The 25,907-nt window shown below is 50.2% G+C and overlaps 1 protein-coding gene across 7 annotated transcripts in view; it reads left to right on the forward strand.

The window, feature by feature from the left end:
• The first annotated feature begins 679 nt into the window (after positions 1–679).
• The window catches only part of ABCG1 (ATP binding cassette subfamily G member 1), an 84,647-nt gene continuing 59,419 nt past the window's right edge, over positions 680–25,907 (forward strand). For 2 of the 7 annotated variants that reach the window (XM_054542571.2, XM_054542572.2), the window contains exon 1: positions 16,511–16,909. In XM_054542571.2, coding sequence (XP_054398546.2) covers positions 16,792–16,909 — 118 coding nt within the window. In that variant the 5' untranslated portion in view covers positions 16,511–16,791. Of the gene's footprint in view, positions 853–1,278; positions 1,596–7,221; positions 7,466–16,510; positions 16,910–25,907 lie in introns of those variants that run through there. The other 5 variants (XM_054542570.2, XM_009233994.4, XM_054542569.2 and 2 more) reach the window with 5 other exon arrangements.

Here is a 25,907-nt window from a genome sequence, read left to right on the forward strand (position 1 = left end):
TGGAAACACCTCTGTCTGCAGAAAATGAGGCTTTTCTTTTTTGTTCGGGGATGAGCAGAGGGCAGAGGCCTGGACATCTTCACTCAGCACCCCTTTGAGACCCAGCACTTAGCACCATGGCTGACGCACAGCAATGTCACATGTGTGAGTGCACACGCTGCCTCACTGCCAGGGGTCACCCCACACCGGTGCTGTTGGGGGTGTTGGAGTGGTTATCTCTTCTTTAGTCCTCAAGCTCCTACCTGGCAGAGAGCTGCCCAACACCGTCGGGGTGGGGGGGGGGGGGGGAAGGGAAGAAGCAGCAGCAAGAAAGAAGCCCCCTGGCCCTCACCGTCCCTCCCTGGACACTCCCTCTTCGGCCCCATCACACAGCCGCTTGAGGCTTGCAGGCAGTGGATTTCGGAGCCTGGGAACCCCGGCGTCTGTCGGGTGTCCCCGCAGCCTCAGCCATGCTGGCCCAGCCCCCGCGAGTTCGGGACCCGGGGTTTCTGGGGTGGCAGGGGGTTCCCATGGCGCCTGCGAGGCCTCTGCTCGGGCCGCTCCCGGAACCTGCGCTTCAGGGGGCCTGGTCCACAGCCCCCAGCAGGAGCAAAACAAGAGCACGCGCACCTGCCGGCCCGCCCGCCCCCTTGGTGCCGGCCAATCGCGCGCGCGGGGCGGGGCCGGGCGCTCTGGAACCAGAGCTGGAGCCGGATCCCAGCCGGAGCCTGAGCGCAGCCCGCACCCAGCGCAGCGGCCGAGCCAGGAACCAGCGCAGCCTCGGCCCCGCAGCTCAAGCCTCGTCCCCGCCGCCGCCGCCGCCCCCGGGGCATGGCCTGTCTGATGGCCGCTTTCTCGGTCGGCACCGCCATGGTGAGTGAGCGCATCCTTCGCCCGCCGGGAACAGGTTTTATTTTCAAGGAGAGCAGGAAACACACAAAGACTCGCAAGCTCGACCTGACATCCCTCCCTGGAGCGCGTCCTCTGGGCGCTGACCCAGGGCACCCTAGAGAGGCGCCCGGCTCCGATCGCTGCCCCCGCCCCTCCGCCCGGGCCACCTGGAGCCTCGGGATGCCCCTTGCACCGGCAGAGAGCACGGACTAGGTGGAGGGGCCGGGAGTGGGGCGGGGGCAGCGAGCAGCCCTACAAGTTGGACCGATGGCCTTGACCTGATGGCTTCTGGGCGGCGGGCGTGGGGCGCTGGGGACCCGGAGCGCACTGGGGACTGGGGAGGGGCCGCAGCTTGGGCCGGAGGGAAGAGAGGACTTGAAGAGGGGGAGCCCCGCGCGCACGGCTGTGGGCTTGGGGACCGGGGACTTCTCGCGCCATCCCCAGGAACGCCAGGCAAGGTCTGGGGGAACAAAAGAGGAAGCTGCCCCCAGAGAGCCGGAACCTGCGACTGCACTCCCGGGGACAGCCTCTCCCGGACCCACTCGGGGAGGGGGCGGCGAAGGCCCGGGGAGACCCGCGAGGGGCAAGCCCGGATTCCTGCCGGCCGCCTTTCTGCGCGCGCCGGAGAGAGAGACGCGGTGGGGACAGGGATGCGCATCTCACTTCCCCGAGCTCCGGAGAGGGATGGCGGGGTATCGGCGAGTTCACTGCTGGACACAGTTACTGTAAGTGCTGTTCCCAGGGGTGGTCAGGAATCTCCCTTTCTGGTTTTCTGGCATTAGGAACAAACAACAAACCAATCATCAGGCCCCCAGCCACCCACCTCACCTTATCCTAGGGCCCTTCATGTCTACGCCCAGCACACCAACATCGTATAGGTAGCTAAAGTACAAATGCAAAGTCTTCCGTATTCCACGCCGTGTATCTGTGTAGTTACTACCCTGATATTACTTCCCCGAGGCTGTAAGCCCACAGTGCATGGCACGCTCCGGGGCTCACCCCGCCCCTCCCCTGTATTTCATTTTTAGCATCCTGTATTTGAAGTCAGCAGGGCTCAGCAGGATTTGACCGACAGTTACCTCTTGCCTTGAGCTCAAGAGAAAAAAAAAAAAAAAAGTAGCCAGGTTTCTGCGCATGCTCCGCTGTGACAACTGCATCCTATGATTCCAAACAGGTTACTGTAGAAGATACGGAGCCTCGCCAGCTCATTATATAATGATTTTGTGTAAACGATAGAATGGGGCCGCAGACATGGCCAGGCGGTGGGTGGAGGAGCGGAGAGCCCGAGCGGGAGACCCGCAGGCTGACTCCCCTCTCTGGGCTGCCCTGCCTTCCCTGCGTGGCTTCGACATAGAAGAGGCAGTGAACAAAACGGAAAAGCCGTTTCCCTCCCGGTGACACTTGCTTTTCTCTGGTTGAATCTTTGAGCAACACTTGGGAATTCTGCCTTTTGCACTCGTTCACCTATTAGGATTCCTAAATGAGGCTGACCATAGAAAATTAAGGAGGTTATTGATGTTAGTTGCAGGTAGAGAAAGTTATAGATCTTGCATTAGATGCTAGTTAACTCTTGAATTCCTTTTAGAGCTGCAAAGGTGGCTTGGTGTGGGTTTTCCTATAATGGACATGTGGAAAAATAATGAATCCGATGTTTTAAGGTACAGATTTTTAATACCAAGATCTTAAAAAAATGTTATATTATCATTTGATACTGCCCCCAGAGCTCAACTGTCTTGTTATCACATGGAGACAGTAATGGCTGGGCTCATTGTTTTGGTGAACATTATTTTATTTTGAAAATTATTTTCCTCTCTGAAAACTTGGTACTTTAAAAAAAGTTTAAACATTTCTATTCATGCACAGCTGTCCCACCCTGAAAGCACTAATCTGATGGTAGAAGCTAAGCAGAGTTAGGCCCCGGCTAGTCCTTGAATGAGAGACCACCTGGGAATTCTGGGGGCTGTAGGGTTAAAATAAAAATAAATTAAAAATAAAATATATTCTGGCCAAGTCATAAACAAAGAGCCCTTCAGAGATACCCAGGATCTTAAGCCTTGCTTTTCCTTCACCTCCGTGCCCTGGGGTCCATCCTGGTGTGGACCCTCTGAGCTGTGAGTCAAAGGAGGTACTTGGGGGTGAGCCAGGCACTCAGGGGAACATGCTGGAGCCCCTGAGTTCGGTGGGTATGCAAGGGGTGGCAAATGTGTCCAGTGGGAGGGTGGTATTTGGAGGTGTTCTGGGATTCCGAGTGACCCCTCAAGTGCGATCTGGTCTCTGGCTCAGTTCAGGGTATGATGCCTTGGGTATTTTCTTCTGGGCAGTCGCCTTGAGGGCTCTTGGTCAGTGCATTTTCCTCTTATGTGCTTAGGATGCTTAGGTGGGTACCAAGGCTGGCAGCAGTGAACCAAAGAGAGAAGACAGAGAGCTGCATGCTAACCGTGCTGCTGACTGGCTCCTCTTCCTGTTTCCTGACTTCCTCCTAATACTAGGAGAAAAAGTTTCTATCTCTGTGTTGCTGGTGGAAATGGAGTGAATGCGGCTCACCATGGCCTATGGGTGGCTTACTGACTGCTAGAGACCCTCCCCAGCTAAATAGGCATGTCTATCTGCCCAGGATTCAAACTGTAATCACAGGCCACTCTGCTCAGCGCCCAGGAAAATATTCCCATGAACAGCAGCCAGGAAGAATCCAAACAGGGTCTCTTTGGCATTCCACATCTATGAATGAACTTACTATGACTTACAATGTATTGTGCAGCACAAATCGTATGTGGCCCGGTGCGCGGGTGGGGGAAGGTCAAAGACAATGCTTCAGTAGGATAGGGAAACGGAAGAGTGGAAGGAAAAAATGAAGAGAGAAGATGCATGTGTTTTAATTTTAATGAGCTCAGGAGGCTAAGGAGAAACTCGCTGTAACCTACATTGCCGGCAGCTCTCATCGGAGGATGTGTTTCCAGAGAGCTGGTCTATTTCAGACTGACAGGCCACTGCCTCGCATCACACAATTTTCATGATCTTATTAATTGGGAGAGGCTGTTAGACGCTGTGGAGGAAAGGTGGTCAACTGTGTGCATTGCTTTGCTGTTGGTTTATTTGGGGGTGGGGCTGTATGATTTCCTTGGTGTGGATTTTCCTATAATGGACAAGGGCTGAAAGACGCCGAAACACCCACAACTCACCCGTGGAAGGCTAAGCAATAGTCAAGGGCCGTTACAGAGGCTTGTGGTCTCAGACCTGGAAGCCTCTCAGAGCAGGGCCCCAGCCTGGCCACGCCCTAATCATGGGGTCTTAAGCAAGTCAGACAATGTCTCTGTGCTTCCGATACCTCCTCCGAACTGGAGATGGTCATCCCACCTCCCAGTGCCCCGTCCCTGTTAGAGTTGTGGAGGTAATAAGAGGCATAAACTATATAGGCTAGAGTTTAATAGGCACATGGTAATTGCTGGATCGATAAACACTATTGTTTGTAATCACTTACCCAGCATGCACGAGCCATTATTATTTAATACTTTACATCGCAAGTACTTGATTCTGGCTTCTCTCTTTCTTACTCCCAAATCAGTTTAGTCACCCAGTTTTATCCTCCTGGCCTGTCCCCTTGCCTTCAGCCCCACTACCACCAGCGGATCCAGGCCACCATCACCCCACCTGGTTCACAGCAGGAGACTCTTTTGCAGTTCTGGTCCTGTTATTCCCTTGGGGCTCCCCAAAGATCTTTAGATAAAATGCAAAACCCTTAACCAAGTTGGCAAGCCCTTCCCCATGGGGACCTTGTTTGCCCCTCTAGTCTCATCTTATTCTAAAGCCCCCTACTCTCCTGCCCCTACCCTACTAGCCCAAATCCACACTCCAGCCCCCGTATTTCTTACAGGTCTCTGAACACTTCACTGTCTCGTGCTGGTGGGACTTTGTCTATGCTGTTCCCTAGCAGAAGCCACCAGGAACCAGCACCCCTCTATCTCACCTTGCTAAACTCAGCTAAGATTCTATTTCTGCAGAAAGACTTCGTCCTGCGTCTCCCCATCTCAGGGTCTGTATTGCGTTAGATATCCCTTCTGAGTTACCCATAGTATGCTCTCCGCCTGGCTCTTGGCTCGACCTATTGTAATTAGTTGGTCTTCCTCAAAATGAAAGAAGCAGATCATAGGCACACATGGGGAAAATGCACTCACCAAGAGTCCTCAAGGCGACTGCCCAGAGGAAAATAACCAAAGCATCAAGAAGCACAGCTGAGCTTCTCAACAATCTGGAGGCACTTATGCTTTCCTCCTGGCTCTTGCCTTAACCTATTGTAATGAGTTGCCTGTTTTCTTGCCTGGGGCCAGATCTTGAACTTGAGCTTGTCAGGTCAGGGGCCATGTCTGTCTGGCTAATTGCTAACCCCAGGGCTTTATCTGGTGCTCAGTTTGTCCAGTGAATGAGTGAGTGAGACAATGAGTGAGTGAGCAGATAGTGAGTCTAGCAGAGAAAGTCAGGGTCTCATGATAATGTAGATGGGTGGTGTGGTGGCCATTCACCCTGTATTAGTGTGGGCTTCCACAAGAAAGAAGCACCTGTCCCTGGGCTTCAGCAGGGGCCCCACACCTGTAATGGGTGTCTGAGGAGAGGGTGCAAATGTTGCGTGGCAGCTGGCCTCCTGGGGTGGAGGTGGAGAGGACCCACAATGGGAGAGAAGTTGCTCGAGCCCCCTAGGCCTTACCCTCAACTGCACACACAGCCATTGGGGGTCGCGTGGCAGAGCCCACGTCTCCCAGCAGGATTGGGTAGAACCCAGCACGTTCTGTGTCTTTACTTGTGTGGCAAGATGGGGATGGAAACGGACACAGGGAACCAGGCCTAGAGCGCATTGTCTTGTTGCACAGCTTTGTTGATATCCCCCCTCCAAAGCCCAGATTTGGTGCTTTTGGGGCTCTTTTGGAATCAAAGTGAGCTCTAAACACCTGGGGCAGCAGCATGGGACCCCAGAGGGCAGGCTGAGGGGCATGGCACAGCAGCTCCTCCAAGAGGCCCTGCCACAGGGGCACTGGGACCAGCTGGGGGGAGGCTTCAGGGTCCCTCCCTTGGAGTCTGCATCTTATCATCACACCAGACCCCTAAGGAGTGCGGATCCTTTGTCAGACACACACACACCCTCCCAGCTCTGCTCGGGAATGTGGGAACCCACTTACGCTGGCATCCTAGACACCCTGCATGCCCGGGACCAGCAGACCAAGCTCAGCTTTGTCAGAGTTTCACTCGGCACCTTTAGTTTTAGCCACACAATATTATAGCCCAGGAGCTAAGTTTTGTTTTCATGAAGGACTTCAGAGGTAGAAGATGCCCGGGAGGGGTGTGTGTGTGCTTTTGGCACTGTGAGATGTTCTCTCTTGATTTGGAAGACAGCAAGAAAAACCACAGCAATTTGCTCCCCCAGGGTTCTTCTGTGTTTTGAAAGTACCTGAAGCTTATTGATTTGCTCATGGTTGCCAGGCCATTAAAAAAGGATATTTCTTTCTTTGCATAGATACTTCTGGGTTCTTGGCAATCGGTTACAGTTCGTTTGACTCCCAATGGAAGCTTTAAAAGCCAATGGTAGCTACAAAAGATTAGGTACTCTCACGAGGCAGTGAAGTGAACACCTATCTTTTTTTTTTTTTTTAATGACTCAAATTCTGGGATAACTTCTGCTACTCACTTGATTGTGAGACCTGGAACACGGTCCTTAAATTGTCTATGTCTCCGTTTCCTTGTTTGTCTAACATATTAAAAAATGTTAACCATTCCAACTTTTCAGTACTATAATGAAGAGGTAGCAACAGAGTAGAATTGTAAGTGATTTGGAAATTTTAAATGCAAAATACAAAGGCCAATCCCCACAAAACTCAGCAACTCAGGTGATGTCATTGCTCCTGAGACATTGTTATGAGATTACGCGAGAAAGGCACAAAACAGTTCAGTGTAAATATAAGTTTCTCGTTTTTTTATTTCTTAGGCACCTGGTGTGTCTTTATTGAGGTTTTTAAAATGAGGGGACTGTAAATAGATCAATGCCTATGGTGGCCAGTGTTTTCTTCTTTGAGGCAAGTGATGATTCATGGATTATAGTTTTATGATTAGATTTTATGATTCCAAAGTAAGACTTGTAGATCAGCGTAACACTTTACCTTAAGCATTTTTTAATAGAAGAAAATGTGACAGAGATGACAAATTCCACTAGGTAGGCACGTTTCTTCTGGGGCCAAAGGCGCTCCTGCAGTGGAAGAAGTGTTGCTATTAATAACCAATGACCCTGAGCCTCATGGTGAATCTCTTCATGTTCTTTTTCTTGATGCAGCTTATAACAGGTCTTGTTGCTTCCTCTGGTTTTTCTAGAATGCCAGCAGTTACTCTGCAGAGATGATGGAGCCCAAATCGGTGTGTGTCTCGGTGGATGAGGTGGTGTCCAGCAACATGGAGGCCACAGAGACGGACCTGCTGAATGGGCATCTGAAAAAAGTAGATAATAACCTCACAGAAGCCCAGCGCTTCTCCTCCTTGCCTCGGAGGGCAGCTGTGAACATTGAATTCAGGGACCTTTCCTACTCGGTTCCTGAAGGACCCTGGTGGAGGAAGAAAGGTAGGGAGGGCGGCTGCTTTGTGTATCAAGCTGGGAGGAGCCTCTGAAGGAGGCAACAGGTTGTTTGGGCAAAATCGGGGTCTGGAAGTTGAGAGGCTGAGCTTCTCTTCCCAATGCCGTCACTGCTGTGGTCAATTTATTCTATTGCTTTCTGCCTGAATTTTCCTGTCCTATAAAATGAACAGGTTGGATTTGGTGATCTCAAAGTTCATGGTTGCTCTGAAATTCTGCAATGTCATTATGGAGAATTTCACAAAGATTGACGGGTGTCAAAGTGTGCCTGTTTCTGGCATGTGCTCAGAGAGCCCTCTTTTGTGGATGCTATTCATGTCCATCTTTCAAGATGGAACTGTTTTTCAACCGCCCAGAGCAAAATGGGAGACAGGTGCCCCCTCCCAAGCGTGAAGCGTTAAAAAGTGGCCAGTGACCTAGACTGACCTCTCCAGAGACCCATCTTGAAAGGATTCTTTTGTGGGTGATTGTGGTAGGCTAGAAAGAAAACTAAACTGTTGAAATGAGCTGTATACATAAAAATAGAAAAAACAGAGAGGACAGAGCTCAGGAGGTGTCTGGAACACCACACAATGCAGGAGTTTGCCACCAGCTTGTTGCATGTTACAGGGAATTGATGAGTGGTAGTTTGAGTTTTCTCAGCAACCTTCCCTAGCTCTAGAGTTTCACAGTTTGTGGAGTTAATGCCGCCCTGGGTTGGTGTGTTTTTTTCCAGCCTGATCTGTTTCTTTCTGTGGAATTTATCCTTCATCTCCTTCTGCTCCAAGCACTCATTGTCTGCTCCTAAGTGGATCAGACAGGTGGGTTGGGGGAGCTGATAGGCAGAGGACATGTCAGACTTCATCAAGAAACCATGGTCCCTAGTTTCTACTGAATCATGGAAAGCAACTTGAAAATCTGGGAAGACTTTGGAACAATACAAATGACTCAGGTACCCCTGGAATATGCTAATATTTTAGGACTTTGAACTTAAAACTGGATTCAGCCCTTCTTTCATTTTGAAGAAGACCAATCAAGACTCATGTTTTAAATTTTCAGTTGTCTTTCTTCTTTTCCCTATTATCTTCTTTTGGTTTTTCTACCCTCTTGAAGCTAAGTCTTTGAGACCCTTAGTGTGGGCAGTCCCATCTTCATTGTAATCACAATTTTAGAGCTTTGACCGACTGGTGCCTGAGATCTGCAAGCCCAGTTGGTGGCTGGGTAACTGTATGTCTGTGTCTGCACAAGCAGAAACAGGTTCAGTACCTTCTCAACAGACAACAGTATAGCACTGTGATGCGATACTTGCATTTTCAGAGCATCCCAGACTGTTCTGTTAAGAAAGCAGCACTGTGGCAGGCTCAGATGTGGGCCCACTCCTTTGATCATGTTGGAATTTCAACATAGGGTTCTAGAATTCTCCTTCTCAACTTAAAGAAATATTTTATAGAAAAATGTATCAAGAAACCCAGACACCGTGTCATGTTTTGGCCTCATTTGTCTATATAGACAAATTACGGCAAAGCAGTGAGCAACACAGAGCGATTCCTCTCTGTCTGTTTTGTGTGGCCTTGGAAATGTTGTCATGATGGTAGAAAATGCTGGGAAGGGTGTCTTGTAAAATGAAGATGGGTTGTAATGCAGAAATGAAGACATCTGAAACCTGGTGGCATCTGGGTTTGAAATGTCTTGGCATAAGCCTGGTACACAGGTGTAGCCAGTGTTTGCAAGTGAAGAGTATTGCTCCCCTACCCAGTGTGTTTGTCTGTTTTCACACTGCTATAAAGAACTACCTGAGACTGGGTCATTTTTAAAGAAAAGAGGTTTAATTGACTCACAGTTGGGCATGGTTGGGGAGGGCTCAGGAAACTTACAATCATGGCAGAAGGTGAAGGGGAAGCAAGGCATGTCTTACATGGTGGCATGGGGTGGGGGGAGAGAGAGAGAGAGAGCGCGCAAAAGAACCCACACACATTTAGAACATTAGATCTCATGAGAACTCCCTCACTATCATGAGAACAGCACGGGGGAGCCGCCCCCATGATCCAATCACCTCTCACCCAGTCCCTCCCTTGACACGCGGGGATTACAATTCAAGATGAGATTTGGGTGGGGACACAGAGCCAAACCACATCACCCAGTGTGTGACTTGTCACTCCTATATTCTCTAAGTGTTTAAACTGATCACATGAATCATCACAGTTAGCCAGCTGGTAATGGCTCTTAGTGAGGGAGGAGCCCCAACTGTCCATTCTTAGAAGCGCAGCCCGGGTCGGGTGGCCACCAGATAGAGACTTGCCCTACAGTAACCTTGTGTGCTCAGGCAGGGGAAGAGCCCAAAATGGGCCCCCGAGGGACCTGCCCATGAGTCAGAAATGGGTGGAGCCAGAGGGGTTGACAGACAGGATGTGTCTGGTGTGTTCCACCTGCTGGTTTCTGCAGGGGCCAAGGGTAGTTTTGCTGTCTGGCTTCCTCCCCACTGCCCTCCCCAGCCACAGCAGCACCTGCGTCTGCCTTCCCTCTCCCTGCTCCTCCTCCCCTGTGTGCCCCATCCTTTACTTTGTCCCTGGTGCCTGCAATTCAGAGTCTAGATGGTTTATCACTCCAGCACACAGAATAGAAAGGAAACTGAGGCAAAGGAGGTTAAGGACTTGCCCATGCTCCTGGGCTCAAGAGGGGCAGGGCTGGGATGAGGGCAGCAATTTCTAGCTCTGTGCACTCCGACAAGGTGGCCATGCCTTGCCTAACGCAGGGCCTTATGGGGTGCCAGTGTCCATGCAGCCAGCAGGGAAGCAGAGCTCTTCCTGGAGGCTCTGGTGCCCGCAGGGTTTCCTGCTGTTGGTGGTTCGGTTGCCACTGCTGAAGAGTTTTTCCTGCCAAAGGGCGCTAGCTGCAGAAGCCCTCTCTGTGCCCACTGTTCTCCCAATACCAGCCTGTTCTTGGGTGCTGCGTCCAGTTGGCTCCAAACTTGGGTACCATATTTCCCCAACTAAAAGCCAGGACAATCAATAACAGTGCTCATTAAATGTGGATCTTGTGTTGCGGCTGCAGGAGGAGCTGCATCCCACTGGACCTCACCCACACAGGTCGCCACCCTCCTGGTCCGCCTCTGTGCCTGCTGGTCCTCCAAGTCGGCCTCTTTTGCCCCTCCCATGCATGGGTTCCTCCTGCTCCTGCTTTTGTCTCTCCAATTGCTGGCGGTGGTCTCAGTCCCCAGCCATGATTAGGTTAGGCCAAGAAGTCAGAGCCCAGCCTCGCTCTGAATTTCTCTCTTCTCATGGTGGTGGAGTTTGCATTTGGCATCATCTCTGTGCGACTCCAAGTGTGACGTTGGGTCAGGGGCTACTTCTCTGACTGCTCTCAGTGTATTCATTTTGCTGTCTGGACCAAGTCCATTGTTTTCAACTTTTAAAAATTCAGTTTGATGCATTGAGCTAATTGTAATGATCACGCTGAGGCTGGATGTCCTGGCATTGCTGGGGAGGTGTCTCCGAAGGTAAGAAGTGAAGCAGTTTTGAAAGTGTCTGGTTCCGGCCAGGCGCAGGGGCTCACGCCTGTAATCCCAGCACTTTGGGAGGCTGAGGCGAGTGGATCACAAGGTCAGGAGTTCGAGACCAGCCTGGGCAACATAGTGAAACCCTGTCTCTAGTAGAAATACAAAAAAAATAGCCGAGCATGGTGGCAAGCACCTGTAATCCCAGCTACTTGGGAGGCTGGGGCAGGAGAATTGCTTGAACCCAGGAGGTGGAGGTTGCAGTGAGCCGGGATCGTGCCATTGTACTCCAGCTCAGGTGACAGTGTGAGACTCTGTCTCAAAATAGAAAGAAAGAAAGTGCCTGGTCCCATGCTTCACAGTAGGGCAAAGGAAACAGGAGTTCAGACACAGAGCTGATTCGCTCAAAGGCAGAGACGGGGCTGGGACCCAGCCGTTCTGACTCCAAGTTCCTTCCCACTACAAAGACACTGGACCACTCCAGTTGTTTCCAGGAAAGACTTTTTCTCATGTGATTTCCCCCAAAACATGGTGCTGCGATACAAACTCAACATACAACGCCCTACCAAAGCTGGGCATTGTGACCAGAATAACTTTATGAAGTCCTACGTAATTATTTTAAAGAAGGAGAACTTCACAATCCTTACAAGAAAGGCGATGCGGGAAACAGTAGTGGTATTTTTAAGAAGAGATGCCAGGCACTGATTCTTTAAAATTTTTGAGCTTGACGATTACTAAGTGTTGAATATGGCATTTTAACAAAACATCTTGTATTTTCAATTGTAGTTACATTTTCACCATATGACTAATGATGTCTTTGGAGGGAAAACTAGATCATATAATAGATTCCTAGCAGAGAACATAATTGTGAGAGGAACTATTCTCAGGAGAGAGGAGTACACCCCAAGGATAATTTCCCCGGCTTCGGATACAGTAATTACTCTCCCTCTAGGAATTCACTCACGTAGCTTGTGTTGATGGGATAAATGGCTCGGAACAATATCAGCTTTGGTGCTGTCACACAAACTGTGTTGGGGACAGATCAGAGTGATCTGGTTTAGTTGTTCCTCCTCACCCTTAGGTGTGACTCTTTTGAAAGCAGCCTTTGCTTCCTACAGAGTAGACACTATGTTGAGAACATTTAGGAATGTGTAAGAGTAAATTCACAGAATAAAATTCTTCTTAGGTAAAGATGATGCGGATGAGCAGATTTTATTGTAAGCTGCTTTCAGAGCCCATTCACACAAGGGTCTCATTTTATTAGGGTGTGATTGGCCACAGTGAACAAATGGAATGCTTGGGTACTCGTACACTGCCCATCCCCCAGGAGATCCCGGTGGTTTCCACGTGTAGTTGACTGAATGATAGCCGTTCTTCAATCCATTTGGCTCATGGGGCCGATTCAGGAAGGATCTGCGCATTCTTCCTGTGGAAAACTGTGACATGAGGCTCAGAGATGTGACCAAGTTCATAGGAGTGGGGAGGAAGGAACTCAGAACCAGGTCTGTGGGATTTCAGGCCAAAAAGGAGCATAGCAAGTGCTTAGCTCTGACGTGGGCACAAGACTGGACCACCAAGGCACAGCTGTGCCTAGCCCCATGTTATGAAATGGTTTGGGGTTGCGTTGGCTGTAAACTGATGTATTTCCCTTTTAATTGGCCTGCTTGGATGTCAGCAGCCATTGGACATTTATAGGGATTTCCTGTCCCTCTGGAGAGGCTCCAGCTTCCCTCTCCTCACCAGGAAGGGGAGGCTGATGTGCACGGCGTGCTTTCTCTCCAACAGGTGAAGCGATTCTCAGAAATCAAATTCACCTCCCAAGATTACCTTGAGGTGAAGTTCAGGTTGAGAACAAACGTAGTCATATCTGGGGCTTTAGAGCATTTTCTTTCCTATCTGCAGTCAGGCCGTGGCCTCCACATGGTGACACTCTGATGGAATACAACATCGCCTCTTGCTTTGAAACCCAACCCTCCAGCCTCATCCTTGCCAAAAACCAGGAAGGGGCTAAATATTCCGGGCAGCGCCAAGTCAGATTATCTGTATTGGTTTGCTTCTACGCTATAAAAATGCGTTTGGACACCTTTCTCAAATTCAGGGTTGCTTTCTCTTAATTTCTATAGCCATTTCACAGGGCCTGTAATGACAGGCCAGCTAAAGTGCATGGAAGGCACCATTAATAAATCCTTTCAGGAATTCCATTAAGGGAAGACTGGATTCCAACCAAGTGCTGGTGACTTGATCCAACCTGCTAGAACAGGGAGGGGAGGCAGCCCGGTTAAAGGCAGAGTGTGGAGATCCTGTCGCTAGAGGTTTTGAGAGGGGCAGATGCTCAGGCTGAAGGGGCATGGATAGTTCCCTAGCATGAGTGAGTTACTTTTGTGCTTCTTTGAGGCTGTTATGCTAAGGTGGGCTTTCTTGTGGGCCCACAGAACATTTCTTTTAGTCCTTTGCCTTTAATGGAGGTGATAGCTGATTCCCGGTGCAGTGTCATGGCCCCAGGCCACTTGCAGGGATGGCTTGCTTGAGGCTGGGGCATTAACAAAGAGTCTGCCTTGGAGAATTCAGAGGACTGGAGAACCCTTCTCTTCCCTGCTGGGGCCAGTTCCTAGGTTCTCAGTGGCCCCAGGTGGGTGGGCTACCACTCAGGTCCTGAGGGGTAGCACTCCTTTGGTGATGAGGTCTTCTGGCACAGTTCTGATCCCTCTGCCTTACAGGGCCCCAAAGAGGCTTTGAAAAAATGTTGAGAATGGACCAACTCTCGCAGCAGATTCATGTGAGTTGAATGTTTAGCCGCTATGTGCAAGACCAAAGGGGTTTGCTACTTTCTTGGACAGGTTTCATATCCAAGGGGTCTAGATGCTCCCCTCCAGCCAGCACGTTCTCTCCCTGTGAACACGTTGCAAGGGAAACAAAACGCTCACCAGCTAGGGCCTGCGATCTGGGTGTGTGACTCCTAAGTGTGGCGTTGTTAGCAGTGGCAGCCTCCCTGGACAAGGCTCAGATGGTTCTGCCATCATTGGCCTTGGGGTCTCCTTTTCTCTTTGCCAGCCTCAGATTGGCAGGTTCTTTATTTGGACTTGTTAATACTTTGTCATTTTCCCAGAGAGTGCTCCTGTTCTTGAACCATCTGGCCCCTTCAGTGCAACTCTGTAGGACTGTGCTCTGCTCCGTGGGGGTTGGTGTCACTGTTTAACTGTTGGAGGATGTTCTTACTGCAATCGTTTTCACCTGCATGGTGGGTGCCCCCCTGCCTTCCTCTACCGCCTTGAATAGGCTTGTATTTTGAAAAGTTCACGTTCTCCAATGGAGGCCCTCCCTATAAACCAGAACCTAATCCACCAGTCCAAGAAATAACCAAAGGTGGCATTTTGCTGAACATGACACCATTTCTTTTGTTTATAAATTGGCAGGAAAAAAAATGTTTAGTAACCATACACCTGCTCTTTCTGAGTTCAGTTCTAGAATCAACAGATTAGCTATGAACAAAGAAAACCATGTGGGTCAGATTAAATATATCTTGAAGGACTAAACTGTAAAACTAGGGATTTGTCATGGAGGTGCATTCTCCATCAAACTCAGTTGATGAAGTTCCAACACCTGCATAGGAAAGCTTACTCTCAAACAGTGCCGACTGTTTTTGCTCACATTGTGAGAAAAGGCAAAAAGATGGGTTTTCAGTCATGAGTGGTGGCAGGTGGGCCTGCAGGGATCCAGTCTGATCTGCAGCCAAGAGTTTCACTTCCCACTTTGTCAGCTGTGTGCTGTTTGTCACCTCCATGCTCTGTGGGGTAAATGGCATTTGGTGTCAAAAGTAAGACACACCAGGGTGACTTCAGGGCTGTGATTACGTCCAGCTGAGACCTATATTTAGAGTCCAAATCTTGGAGCCAAAAGGAGTCGTGCTGCCGTAGCCCGCCCTCCTGCCCTGTGGAGGGAGCCTTCTTGCACCATTCCTGACAAGGGACAGCCAGCTTCTGTCTGAGCACTTCCAGCAACCAGGAACTGACACCTCCCAGGCAGCCGGGCTATGTTTGCACAACTCTCATTCTTAGAAAATGCTTCTGTCTGTTGAGCTGAAATCTGTATTTAAGCAATGTTCATTTGTGGATCCAGGTTCTGTTTTTTGAAACTCCGCAGACCAAGTTAATCTTGGTCTTGAAATGAGCTCACAAATCAAGGGGAAAAGCCCAGCCAAGTACAGAACAATAACCAAATACATTACAATCCAGAGCTACCTCGAGAGGAAGAAATAAGAAGTACATGGCCCTTGCAGGAAATGAGGTCAGAGTCCTGCTTTGGGAGGTAGGCAGCAGAGCGGCATCCGCAGGGTGCAGGGCAGTGGGCAGGCGCCCCTGCTGGAAGGTTCTTGCTGTCTGTAAACTGATAAGGGTGGAACCCACTGGAAGGGCAGAATCTGAGTCACGTTCTTTCTGTTTCTTTTACTGTTATAAGGCAACTTGGTGCCTTCCAACCAAAAAAGTCCCCCTCTGATATCTCAACTGCCTATCTTGAAAGTGAACCTTTTGGCAGGAGTTTTTATGGGATTTCTCAGTTGTTATTTCTCTCCTCCCACTGTTTTGGGAGAAGTGTTTTCTTTGTTGTTGTTGTTGTTTTAATTAAAAATAACTGGTGTTTACTGAGCAAATCGTGTTTGCTTTATTTGGCGCTTTGCCTCATTAAGCCTTTGGGGAGCAGCCTGGGACACACATCAGTATGGGCATCTTCTCCAGAAGGGAAGGAGGGTGGAGGGGGAACGAGGGCCTGCCCAGGACCGCTGGCAGGTAGGGGGCAGGTCCAGGACTGGACTTAACACCTGGAGTCCCAACTCCCTGCCTCTATAAGCGCCACTGAGAACTCATCTCTTTGCAATCGCTCAGACCCAGGTAATAAAATGAGCTGCGTTGAGTTTTCCTTACCCAAGACATAAACCCCAAACCCTGCTGACAATGAGGAGCTACAAAAGGCCTCTCCTCCTCCTGGGGCACGGGTTCCGGGAATTCTTTCATGGATATAGGTATGGGGGCATCTTTGGCCTCTGTCCTTTGTCTGGAGCTCCCCGCACCTGGCTGGGGGCTGCACTGGACACCTCTGCCCACCCTGGCCCTGGGGTTATCAGGCCACCTGGCCTCCACCCAGGCGTTCCCTCCCAGGGCGGGATTCATCCTGGCCCGTGGTGATGTGCAGGCTCCTGGAAGGCCGGGCTCTGCCCACTGAGTGTCAGCTCTAACGCAGGCTCTCCATACTGAGTAAAAAAGCCCGTCCTTTCTCTGTCTGGTGCAGGTGCTGACTCTGCAGGCCTGTGGACGCACGGAGACGTTCGCGCCCTTGCCCGAGCTGAACGCCCGGGAGAAAACAGCGCTGCCGGGGCCTCTCGCGCGCGCAGGTGCGGGCGGGGCGGGTGCGCGCTGCCGCGCGTGTGCAGCGCCCGCCCATCCGCCGCCACCGCCCGCGCCGGGGTTACTACCGGTCAACGCTCGCTAGTAACCTCCGCGGCGGAGCGGCGGCGCGGGGAGCGGCGCGATTGGCTGCGGGCGCCCAGCGCTGTTGCCAAGCGGGAGGAGGCAGCTGCAGCCCCGAGCGGGGGTCGCAGCCTCCCTGGGACAGGGGCGGCCCTATGCATAGGGGATCACCCGGGCCATGCAAATCCCGGCGCCCCGCGCGTGCTGGTGTTCTCCTCCCCAGGTCCAGGAACACCGGTCCAGGAAGCCTGAGAGCGCTGGCAGTAGGAAGGGTCGCCAGTGTGGACCTGAGGGTGGAGGTGTTGCCACCCGGGGCGGCCTGCGCTCCATTCAGGCTTGAGCGGTGACTGGGAGACCCCGGGAATGGAAATGGCGCGCAAATGCTGGTGTGGCGTCCGCAGGGGAACGGCCCGCGGGTGTGTGGAGTCTGCGCCCCTGTGGCTTCAGCAGCGTCGGGGGACTGCGGGAATCTTCCAGACTCCAGTTTAAATCAGAGAGGTCTGTCCACGAAAAGAGTCAAACTAAAACATTTAAAGAGATTTATTCTGAGTGACCATGGCCTGTGACACAGCCTCAGGAGACCCGGAGAACACGTGCCCAAAGGGGTCGGGAACAGCTTGGTTTCATACTTTTAGGGAGACGTGAGACAGTGATCAATATTTAAGATGTACATTGGTTCCGTCTAGAAAGGTGGGACAGCCCAAAGGGGGACTTCCAGGTTATAGGTAAATTTAAATTTTTTTCTAATTGGTTAAGTTATTATCGATAGAAAGGGATGTCTGGGTTACGATACGGGGCTGTGGGGACCTAGGTTGTATCATGCGGTTGAGGCCTCCAGGCAGCAGGCTTGAGAGAGAACAGACTGTAAATGCTTCATGTCAGTCTTAAGGTCTGTGTTGATGTTAATGTTACAGGCTACCATAAGGCATGTCGGACGGACCGCCACTTCCCGTCATGGCCTGAACCAGTCTTTCAGGGGAAATTTTAGAGTGCCCTGGCCAAGGAGGGAGTCCATCCCCATGGTTGCAGGGTGCCTGTGAATTTTATTTTTGATTTACAGGTCTTTACTTCAGGTGGCACAATTTTCCTAGGAGACGGTTGATTTTTGATTCCTTATAAAACATGCTGGTTTTGTTTTTAGCTGACAGTGTGGGGTGAAGCTGTAAGGGAGCCAGGGCCTCCTGGGGTTGATCCAAGCATGTCTGAGGCTTCTCTGGGGTCAGCACTGAAAAATGGCCAGGGTGGGGTTTGGAACCTTGGAATTGCCCTTGGGAATCTGCAGCGTTGGCTCCACTAAGCCGGCTGGAATCTGGAGATCATGCTGCAAGGTCACGCTTCCCGGCTGCCTGCAGAGTCACTTCTACCCTGGGCAGGTTAGAGGCAAGGACAGATGACAGCTGAACTTTACGGAGTGTTTTCCAGGGCATCTATTACGGTTTTTTGTGTGTGAACCCAAAAGTGTGATAACAAACATCATTTCCACCAGCTGTACTCTGTTTGAGTATCTGCAAGGCCTGGGGCCACCTCGGTGGAGTCGGAGGTGCCACGCTTTGCTGTCTCTGGAGACCAGGGCCTTCTCTAGACACCCGGCGGGACTAGTTCCTTTGGGCATAATTTAGGTGTTTTGTGAAATGTTAAACATTGTCTTTCAGACGCTTTGCTCAAGCTTTTGGGCTCCTGACCAAATGCAAAGAGACCCAAGGGCTTGCTTTTCCTTGCAGTCTTGGGTTTTCATTGCCTGCTTGCTTATTTGATTTTGTGACTGTGGAGCTGGCATTTCTGTAAGCCCATATAGAAATTACAGTTTCCAAGCCTAAACCCACTAAGCCAATGGGGGACACAGGAAACCAGAGATGGTGGTGGATGAAAACCTTTGCAACAAGAAGGAAGGGTACATCTATGATAACTATGGTGTTACATTACTAAAAACAGTAAAGATGAGTGTCACTAACATGAGAATGTACTGTACACAAAAGTCTGGTGAAAAAGGGAGGAGCCCTTTCACTAAGTTTCATATTTATCAGCGCTCACGTTAAGAATTACAGCAGAAGCTGCTGGTTTCCTGTTTCTGAAGACCTGCAAATGAGTTTGTCCAGAAAATGGCCGTGTCCTGAATGGTGTGAGCAAGAGGCCATCCAGCCTTGTGCTTCTAGGCCTCCTCCTCTTCAGTTGTCATAAATGTGCCATGTGCCCCGGCCGAAACCCGGCAGCCTTTCTCTGAATTTCATCTGGTTTAGAGAGGAAAATGGGCAGCATCATTTTGTCACCTTCTCTCTTCCCAGGGGCGTTCTGTGCTTCTTGAGAACTATACCTCAATATCTGAGTTGGCTAAGTCTCTAGAATATAAATATCGAAGAGCTCAGCCTGGCCAGCAGGGCTCTCTTGGAGCCCTTTTTCTCTCCCAGCCTTGTGTCTCCGCAGCCACTCTCCATGGGCTAGCCAGGCTGAACTGTCTGTCATTCTAGCATTTGTGCTTTCTTTGGGCCACTCTCTCTACCAAGAACCCACCTCATCTCCCCAGGCTAGGGGAAGTCTTCCTTCATTCACCCTTAACCCTGTGGCCAGGAGAGTCTTTCTTGGTTACCTTTGTACTCCTCTGCCCCTACGATCATGGGATTATGGCACTCAGCATGGGATTTTGTGCTTCTCTTCTGAGCTTCCGAAATTACCCCTGCGTCTCAGCTGCTCAGCCAGTGCCTGGCTCAGAGTTGGCATGCAAATGAATGAATGGAATCACAAAAAGCTAAATCACAGTAGAAGAGCCTGTACTTTTACCCTCAAAGACAGCTTGGTAGAGAGGAGAAGTAGAGAGGAAAACAAGAAGTAGAGAGGAAAACCAAGAGCCTTGAGATGCTGGGCTGTTTTGATCTTCCCTTGCTGTGTCAAACCCACGAGCCACCTCTGACTAAGCTTCACGCAGGTGGTTTCTGAGGGTTGTTTCTTTGGCCTCACAGCACCGTGGATGGACAGAGGGGTGGTTGGGTAATGGTAAGAGCCTGGATTCTGGGTCAAGCAGCCTAATCTTGAATGCCAGCTCCACCTCTTCTTAACCATGTGACCCTGGGCCTCAGTTTTTGCATCTGCAGAACAGGGCTGATCTGAGTGCCAAACTCAGAGGATAGGAGTGAGGAATAGCAGAGGTCATCACTACAGCCAGGGCTGGTACACAATAGTGTTCAAGGTATTTTAATGTTACAGGTCAAATTTTGCTAAAAATTGATTTTCGTGTTCTTGGTTTCATGAAGCCAAATACTCCTCTTTCTAATAATAATAGTATTAGCTTGGTATTTATTAGTCTGTGAGCAGTAACTTACTCTGTCTTCACAGCAACCCTGCGGTCAGGTTTTCTACCCATTCTCTTTGAGGGAGGAAGATGCTGTGGCCGGGAGCAGTAAGGGCCTTTGCCCGGGCAGCACAGAGAGTGCCGTCTCTTACGCAAAATGGGGATTTCGAATCTCAACACCCTGAGCTCTCTGCTTTCCCCTAAGACAGGCTACATGCTCCCTGGAGTTGTCCTCCGAGAGAATTTTTGTATGGTTCCTTTTCTGAGACTTCTCCTGGTTTCTTACTCATGGCTCATATTATGACTAATTTCAGACACGTTAAATCCCTCTATCTTGAGACTTGTGTACTTGCGTGTACAAGACAGGTAACCGTCTTATTATTTCTGAGAGATCTCTCAAGTACTTTCAGATCACAGGATGACAAACTTTGCATCTTTGAACTATTTATATTTCAGTATCTACATTTGTGAGTTACTGGATGGAAATTTCCACCATTGAAACAAAGCTTGGCAAGCAACATTACACTTCAGAATTTGGCTCACGGGCAAGGTTGATGCAAGTTATCTTAGGAGGATGTGAGATGTTATCAGCTCTTGCATGTTTTAGTCTTGTGGCTAGATGGTCATGACTGAAAACTGAGGATGTTGTGCCCACTGCTCTGGTTGGCAGCTCGTGGCAGGGAGAGGTGGCAGCAGCTCTGGGGTTGGTGGGAGCCACGGTCTCACACCCATTGGCAGGTTGTGAACATTGTTCTTGGATTTGCAAATATTTAATGTAAATCCATTAATGTTGTAGCTTTATAGAAAATGCACTTACTCTCCTTTGTGGTAATTCTAAATTAATATGTAACAAGGAGATTAAGATGAATTGAACTATATGTGGCGCTTAGTTAAAATTTTCTTTCTCCCGCTATTTCTTTCAATAAAATGATTCCAGGTATAGTACTTTTTAGCAAAATGCCCTCAGTAAAGGAGGAGGCAGTATAGGATACAGCTCAGGAATGTGGGCTCCACAGTAAGACAGTCTGGGTTCAGAATTGGCTCCACTGCCTACTAGCAAGGCAACTGGGTGGACTTACCCCTCCTGTGAAAAGGAAATATTAATAATAAAAATATCCATCTTATTAGATCAAATAGCTTGATACCTATGAAGCACGTGACCATCATGTGACACTTAATAAACCATGGCTACCCTTCTTGTATGTGATGTAATAAAATCATAATAGCTTAGAATCACTAAGATGGATCAAAGCCTTTTAGTTCTCATTCTAAATGTGAAGTGTGGCTTGATACCTTAGGCTTTAGAAATGAAAGGCAAAGAGCAAGGATATAGTTGGTGGCCACTGTTGATCTAGTGTTTTCTAGGCAGCGGGTGGTGTGCTCAGAGCCTCACACCTACGTGCTCCCATGAGCCTCATTGCTGCCCTTCGAGAGTGGAGGGGCGAGGGGAGGTGTAGGGGCCTTGTCTGGGGTCACAGGGCTGTAAGTAGCAGAGCCAAGAGGTGACCCAAGTAGCTGCTTCCAGAGCCCCACACTGGTCCCCTGGCTGGGCTACATCTTGCCTTTGTGTGTCTTTGGTGACCGTGCTCCTAGAGCCAGCTTCCAGTAGGGGCAGAAGACCTTCTGGGGCCTGGCCCCTGGCTAATACGATGGCTACTGCTCATCTACTCTGTGTCGTCGATGCTCACACCACTTGGGTGATGAGCCTTTGTCATGTGGCCTCTGCAGGATCAGCGAGCTGAGCAAGGGGCCTAAGCTCCAGAAGGTTCCCCTTTGGTCATTTTTGGGTGTCTGGTGATTGCCAGGCTTCCAGTATCTCACCACACAAATTAGAGCCCCAGAAAGGGAGCATGATGTCATTTCATCCCCTGGGCTGTGGTTGTGGGAGCCCATGGTGCCTTCTGCAGGGCACTGGAGAACGCTGTGTGTGCTCATCTTGGGACAGGCAGGAGAGGAGGGTGGGTGGCAGGATGAGGGGGGCTGCAGCCTCCGGGTCACACAGTGTTATGACAGGCCACGGTGCCTGCCACGCTGGGTCTCCAACGGCCACACAAGGTACTGCTTCCATGTTATCAGCGAGGAAACCATGGCCTCGAGGCAGGTGGGCGATGAGTTCAAGTTCCTGCTGCCAACAGATGGACCCCAGGACCAAGCCTAGCCCAGCTGACCCCTGGCTCCTCCTGTTTGCTCTTCGAGATCATATGAAACAGCCAGTGACTGCCTAGGGCCATGGTCCTTTTCAGTGAACTTGAAACATTAAAATGTTTACTGCCTTCACACTTATGGCTTTAAAAGTTGTTTGTTTGTGTTTTCTTTGAGACGGAGTCTCGCTTTGTCACCCAGTCTGGAGTACAGTGGCGCTATCTCAGCTCACTGCAACCTCCGCCTCACAGATTCAAGTGATTCTTCTGCCTCAACCTCCCATGTAGCTGGGATTACAGGCACCCACCACACCTGGCTAATTTTTGTGTTTTTACTAGAGACGGGGTTTCGCCATGTTGGCCAGGCCGGTCTCAAACTCCTGACCTCAGGTGATCCGCCCACCTTGGCCTCCCAAAGTGCTGGGATTACAGGTGTGAGCCACCATGCCCAGCCAAAAAGTTAATTTTAATGAGAATGAAGCCGCATCGTTGAAAAGTCTGATGAGCTTGAGAGGTTGTCTAATGGTGGAGGCTGCCAGCCAGGTCTCATGGCCTGGACCAGATTAAGCCCCACTGTCCATCTTCTGGGAGAGTAAACGGCGTGACCAGCACAGGCCACACTTGCTCACACCCACCAGATGTGCATTCCCGCACCACCCAGGGGACCAAGGGCACAGATGGGGAGTTAGGAGGGAATTCAGGGCATAGGCAGACCCTCTGAAGGAATCCGGGAGGCTTGGGATCTGGAATGGACACTCTGGGCTGACAGTCAGCAGTCCTGGTGAATAGCATGTTGGTCTCTGGGAATCTTATCCTTCTGACTTTCACAGACACGTAGTGAGGGCACTGGCCATGTTCAGATGTGACTGCCTGTCAGGATTCTAATGGAGATGACCCTGGCTGGGCCACCAGCTTTCAGCATCCATTTATCGTAAAAACCAAGTGCACAGTGGAGATGCTTTTTTCCCCACGACATCCGTGAGCTCGTCATAAACGGAAATGGGGAAATGCATCAGAGTGTTTCTGTGAGGAGTTTAAAAATCCATAGGGCAGTAATCCCAGCACTTTGGGAGGCTGAGGCGGGTGAATTACTTGAGGTCAGGAGTTTGAGACCATCCTGGCCAACATGGTGAAACCCCATGTCTACTAAAAATACAAAAATTAGCTGGGCATGATGGTGCATGCCTGTAGTCCCAGCTACTCAGGAGGCCAAGGCATGAGAATCACTTGAACTCGAGAGGCAGAGGTTGCAGTGAGCTGAGATTGCACCACTGCACTCCAGCCTGAGTGACAGAGTGAGACCCTGTCTCAAAAAAAAAAAAAAAAAACAAAAACACAAAATCTCAGAGGTGTTTGTAATTTTATACTGTTTCCTAAGAGATTCTCTTGTATTAAAAATGCCCTGCTGGGTGCAGTAGCTCACACCTGTAGTTCCAGCACTTTGTGGGGCTGAGGCGGGAGGATTGCTTGAGGGCAGGAGGTCAAGACCAGCCTGGGCATCAGAGACGCTATCTCTATTTAAAAAAAAAAACAAAAAAGCCAGGCATGGTGCATGCCTGTGGCCCCAGTTACTTGGGAGGCTGAGGTGGGAGGATCACTTGAGGCCAGGAGGTTGAGGCTGCAGTGAATCATTATCACACCACTGCACTCCAGCCTGGACAACAGAGCAAGACCCTGTCTCAAAAAAAAAAAAAAAAAAAGAACTCCCCATGGTGTTTTTGGTTACTTGTTTTACAAATATGCCTGCCATTGAAAGCACAAAACAGTGAAAACCCTTTCTAAAGCATATGGGGCCAGCCATGAGGTAGACTCCAGTACATTTTATTTTAAGCAAAGTTACAAAGCACATGCAGTTGTTACTACTGTATTTTGATTTTCTGAGTTTCCTTTAGGAAATATTGGCTTTTTAAAAAGACTATACAATGGGCCTGGCACAGTGGCTCAGGCCTATAACCCCAGTGCTTTGGGAGGCCAAGGCAGGAGGACTGCTTGTGCCCAGGAGTCCAAGGCCAGCCTCAGCAACATAGCAAGATGCTGTCTCTACAGAAAATAAGATTAGCAGAGCATAGTAGTGTGCACATGTAGTCCCAGCTACCGGGGAGGCTGAGCAGGGAGGATTGCTTGAGGCTAGGAGTTCAAGGCTGCAGTAAGCTATGATAGCACTGCTGCATACTGCAGCCTGGGTGACAGCAGAGACCCTGTCCCTAAAAACAAAACAAAACAAAAACTCAAACTGCACAATGAGAGAGGAGGAGGGAGCTGTATTATAGATGTGTGGTATCTGGAACCAAGCGGTGATGCTGAGGAGGGCAGAAGGGGCATGATGAGAGGTGGCTGGGTGACTTGGCTGCTGGAGAACGCTGACCATTAGGGCACATTCATTCTGCTCCAGCTCTTGTGTTATTTCACACTTTCCATATCCCAGTCCTTTAGAGCTGACCATGAACCGGGGCAGTGAACCATATCGTTGTTTGTCGTGTTTTTTGGTTTTTGTGCCTTCAGAGGCTGAAGTGCAATGAGGCAATCAAGCGAGCTCCACTGTGGCCCTGAGGGCTTGTGAAAATGCAGGTGGCTGGGCTGCACCCCCGGGGGTCTGAGTGAGCAGGTTTGGGGCAGGCAGGGTTCCCTGTCTGATAAGTACGGGGCAATGCTGCTGTTGCTGGTCCAGGGATTCCACTTTGAGAACGGCTTAATTAGAGTAAAGAGGAGTTGATGGCCACATGGGAGCCACCCTGAGCCCTGGGAAAACTGGAGCAGGAGGTGGCGTCACCCACACTTGCACCGCAGGCAGGAGTGAGGGGCCTGCTCTCGCGTGGTCAGGCGGCCTCAGCATCTCACCACTCCCAGGCCTTCAAAGTCAGCTTTCCTTGCGAACCTGGGTGGCCCGAGATGCAGACAGCAGGCCAGGTGGTGTCTCACGCGTCACACTATGAATCTGGGGAGCCCGTCGGCCCCTCCCTCCGCAGGGATGGGAGTAAAAGCTCATGTCCTCCAGGGTACCTCCTCGGGGGTGGCGGACCGCTGCACGCCAGGGAACAGGGCAGAAGTGCCTGGATTCAGCAATTTATATTATTATTTAAGAGAGTGCGGATTTTATTTTTATCTTAATCTGTTTCACAGAACCGTATTTTAATACCGTGCGTGTGTGTGTGTGTGTGCGTGTGTGTGTGTGCTGGTTTGCAATATCACCTGGGTGGGATAAAGATTAGGTTCCTTTCTGCTTACTTGTAAAACCTGTTCAAGCTGCAGTAAGGTTGTCATGATCTCCATCATCATCTGATTTATCCCCCAGCCAGTTCCTCTGTAAAATCTGGAAAGACAGTAGTTGCTGAGGGGCTGCAATAGAGGACTGGCGTGAGTGGAGAGGTGTCTGTTGCAGGATTCCTGGGGCCCTGTCCAGACAGCGGTGGTGGAGAGAAGCAAAGAGAAGTGCAGTTCTATCTAACCTAGTAATTTTCTTTCCTCTTTTGTAAGCCTTCTTTATCTTTGGCTTTTTTTTTTTTTTTTTTTTTGAGATGGAGTCTCGCTCTGTCACCCAGGCTGGAGTGCAGTGGCGTGATCTCGGCTCACTGCAAGTTCCGCCTCCTGGGTTCATGTCATTCTCCTGCTTCAGCCTCCTGAGTAGCTGGGACTACAGGCGCCCACCACCACGCCCAGCTAATTTTTTGTATTTTTAGTAGAGACGGGGTTTCACCATGTTACCCAGGATGGTCTCAGTCTCCTGACCTCACAATCCACCCATGTCGGCCTCCCAAAGTGCTGGGATTACAGGCATGAGCCACCGTGCCTGGCCTATCTTTGGCTTTAAAAAATGTTTTAAATTGCTCTCTTCTTGCTAAAACATCGCTGTAAGTGACAAAATTATTTGCAGAGGCTGGAACGTGAGGTTAGCTGGGGGTGGAGAGGGCATCCTAGGAGTGGACGTGGGGGCTCACAGGGATTCAGAAGGGCATCCAGACCCTGAACTTCCCTTGTCCCCTCCCAGTGCAAGGTTCTGACAAGAGCCTGCCTGAGCCCTTCTCTCAGTATTTGGTAACACTCGATCCTAACAGAAGAAGGTCGGCCATTTCCA

The sequence above is a fragment of the Pongo abelii genome, chromosome 22, assembly GCF_028885655.2.
Source record: "Pongo abelii isolate AG06213 chromosome 22, NHGRI_mPonAbe1-v2.0_pri, whole genome shotgun sequence".
NCBI classification, from domain to species: domain Eukaryota; kingdom Metazoa; phylum Chordata; class Mammalia; order Primates; family Hominidae; genus Pongo; species Pongo abelii.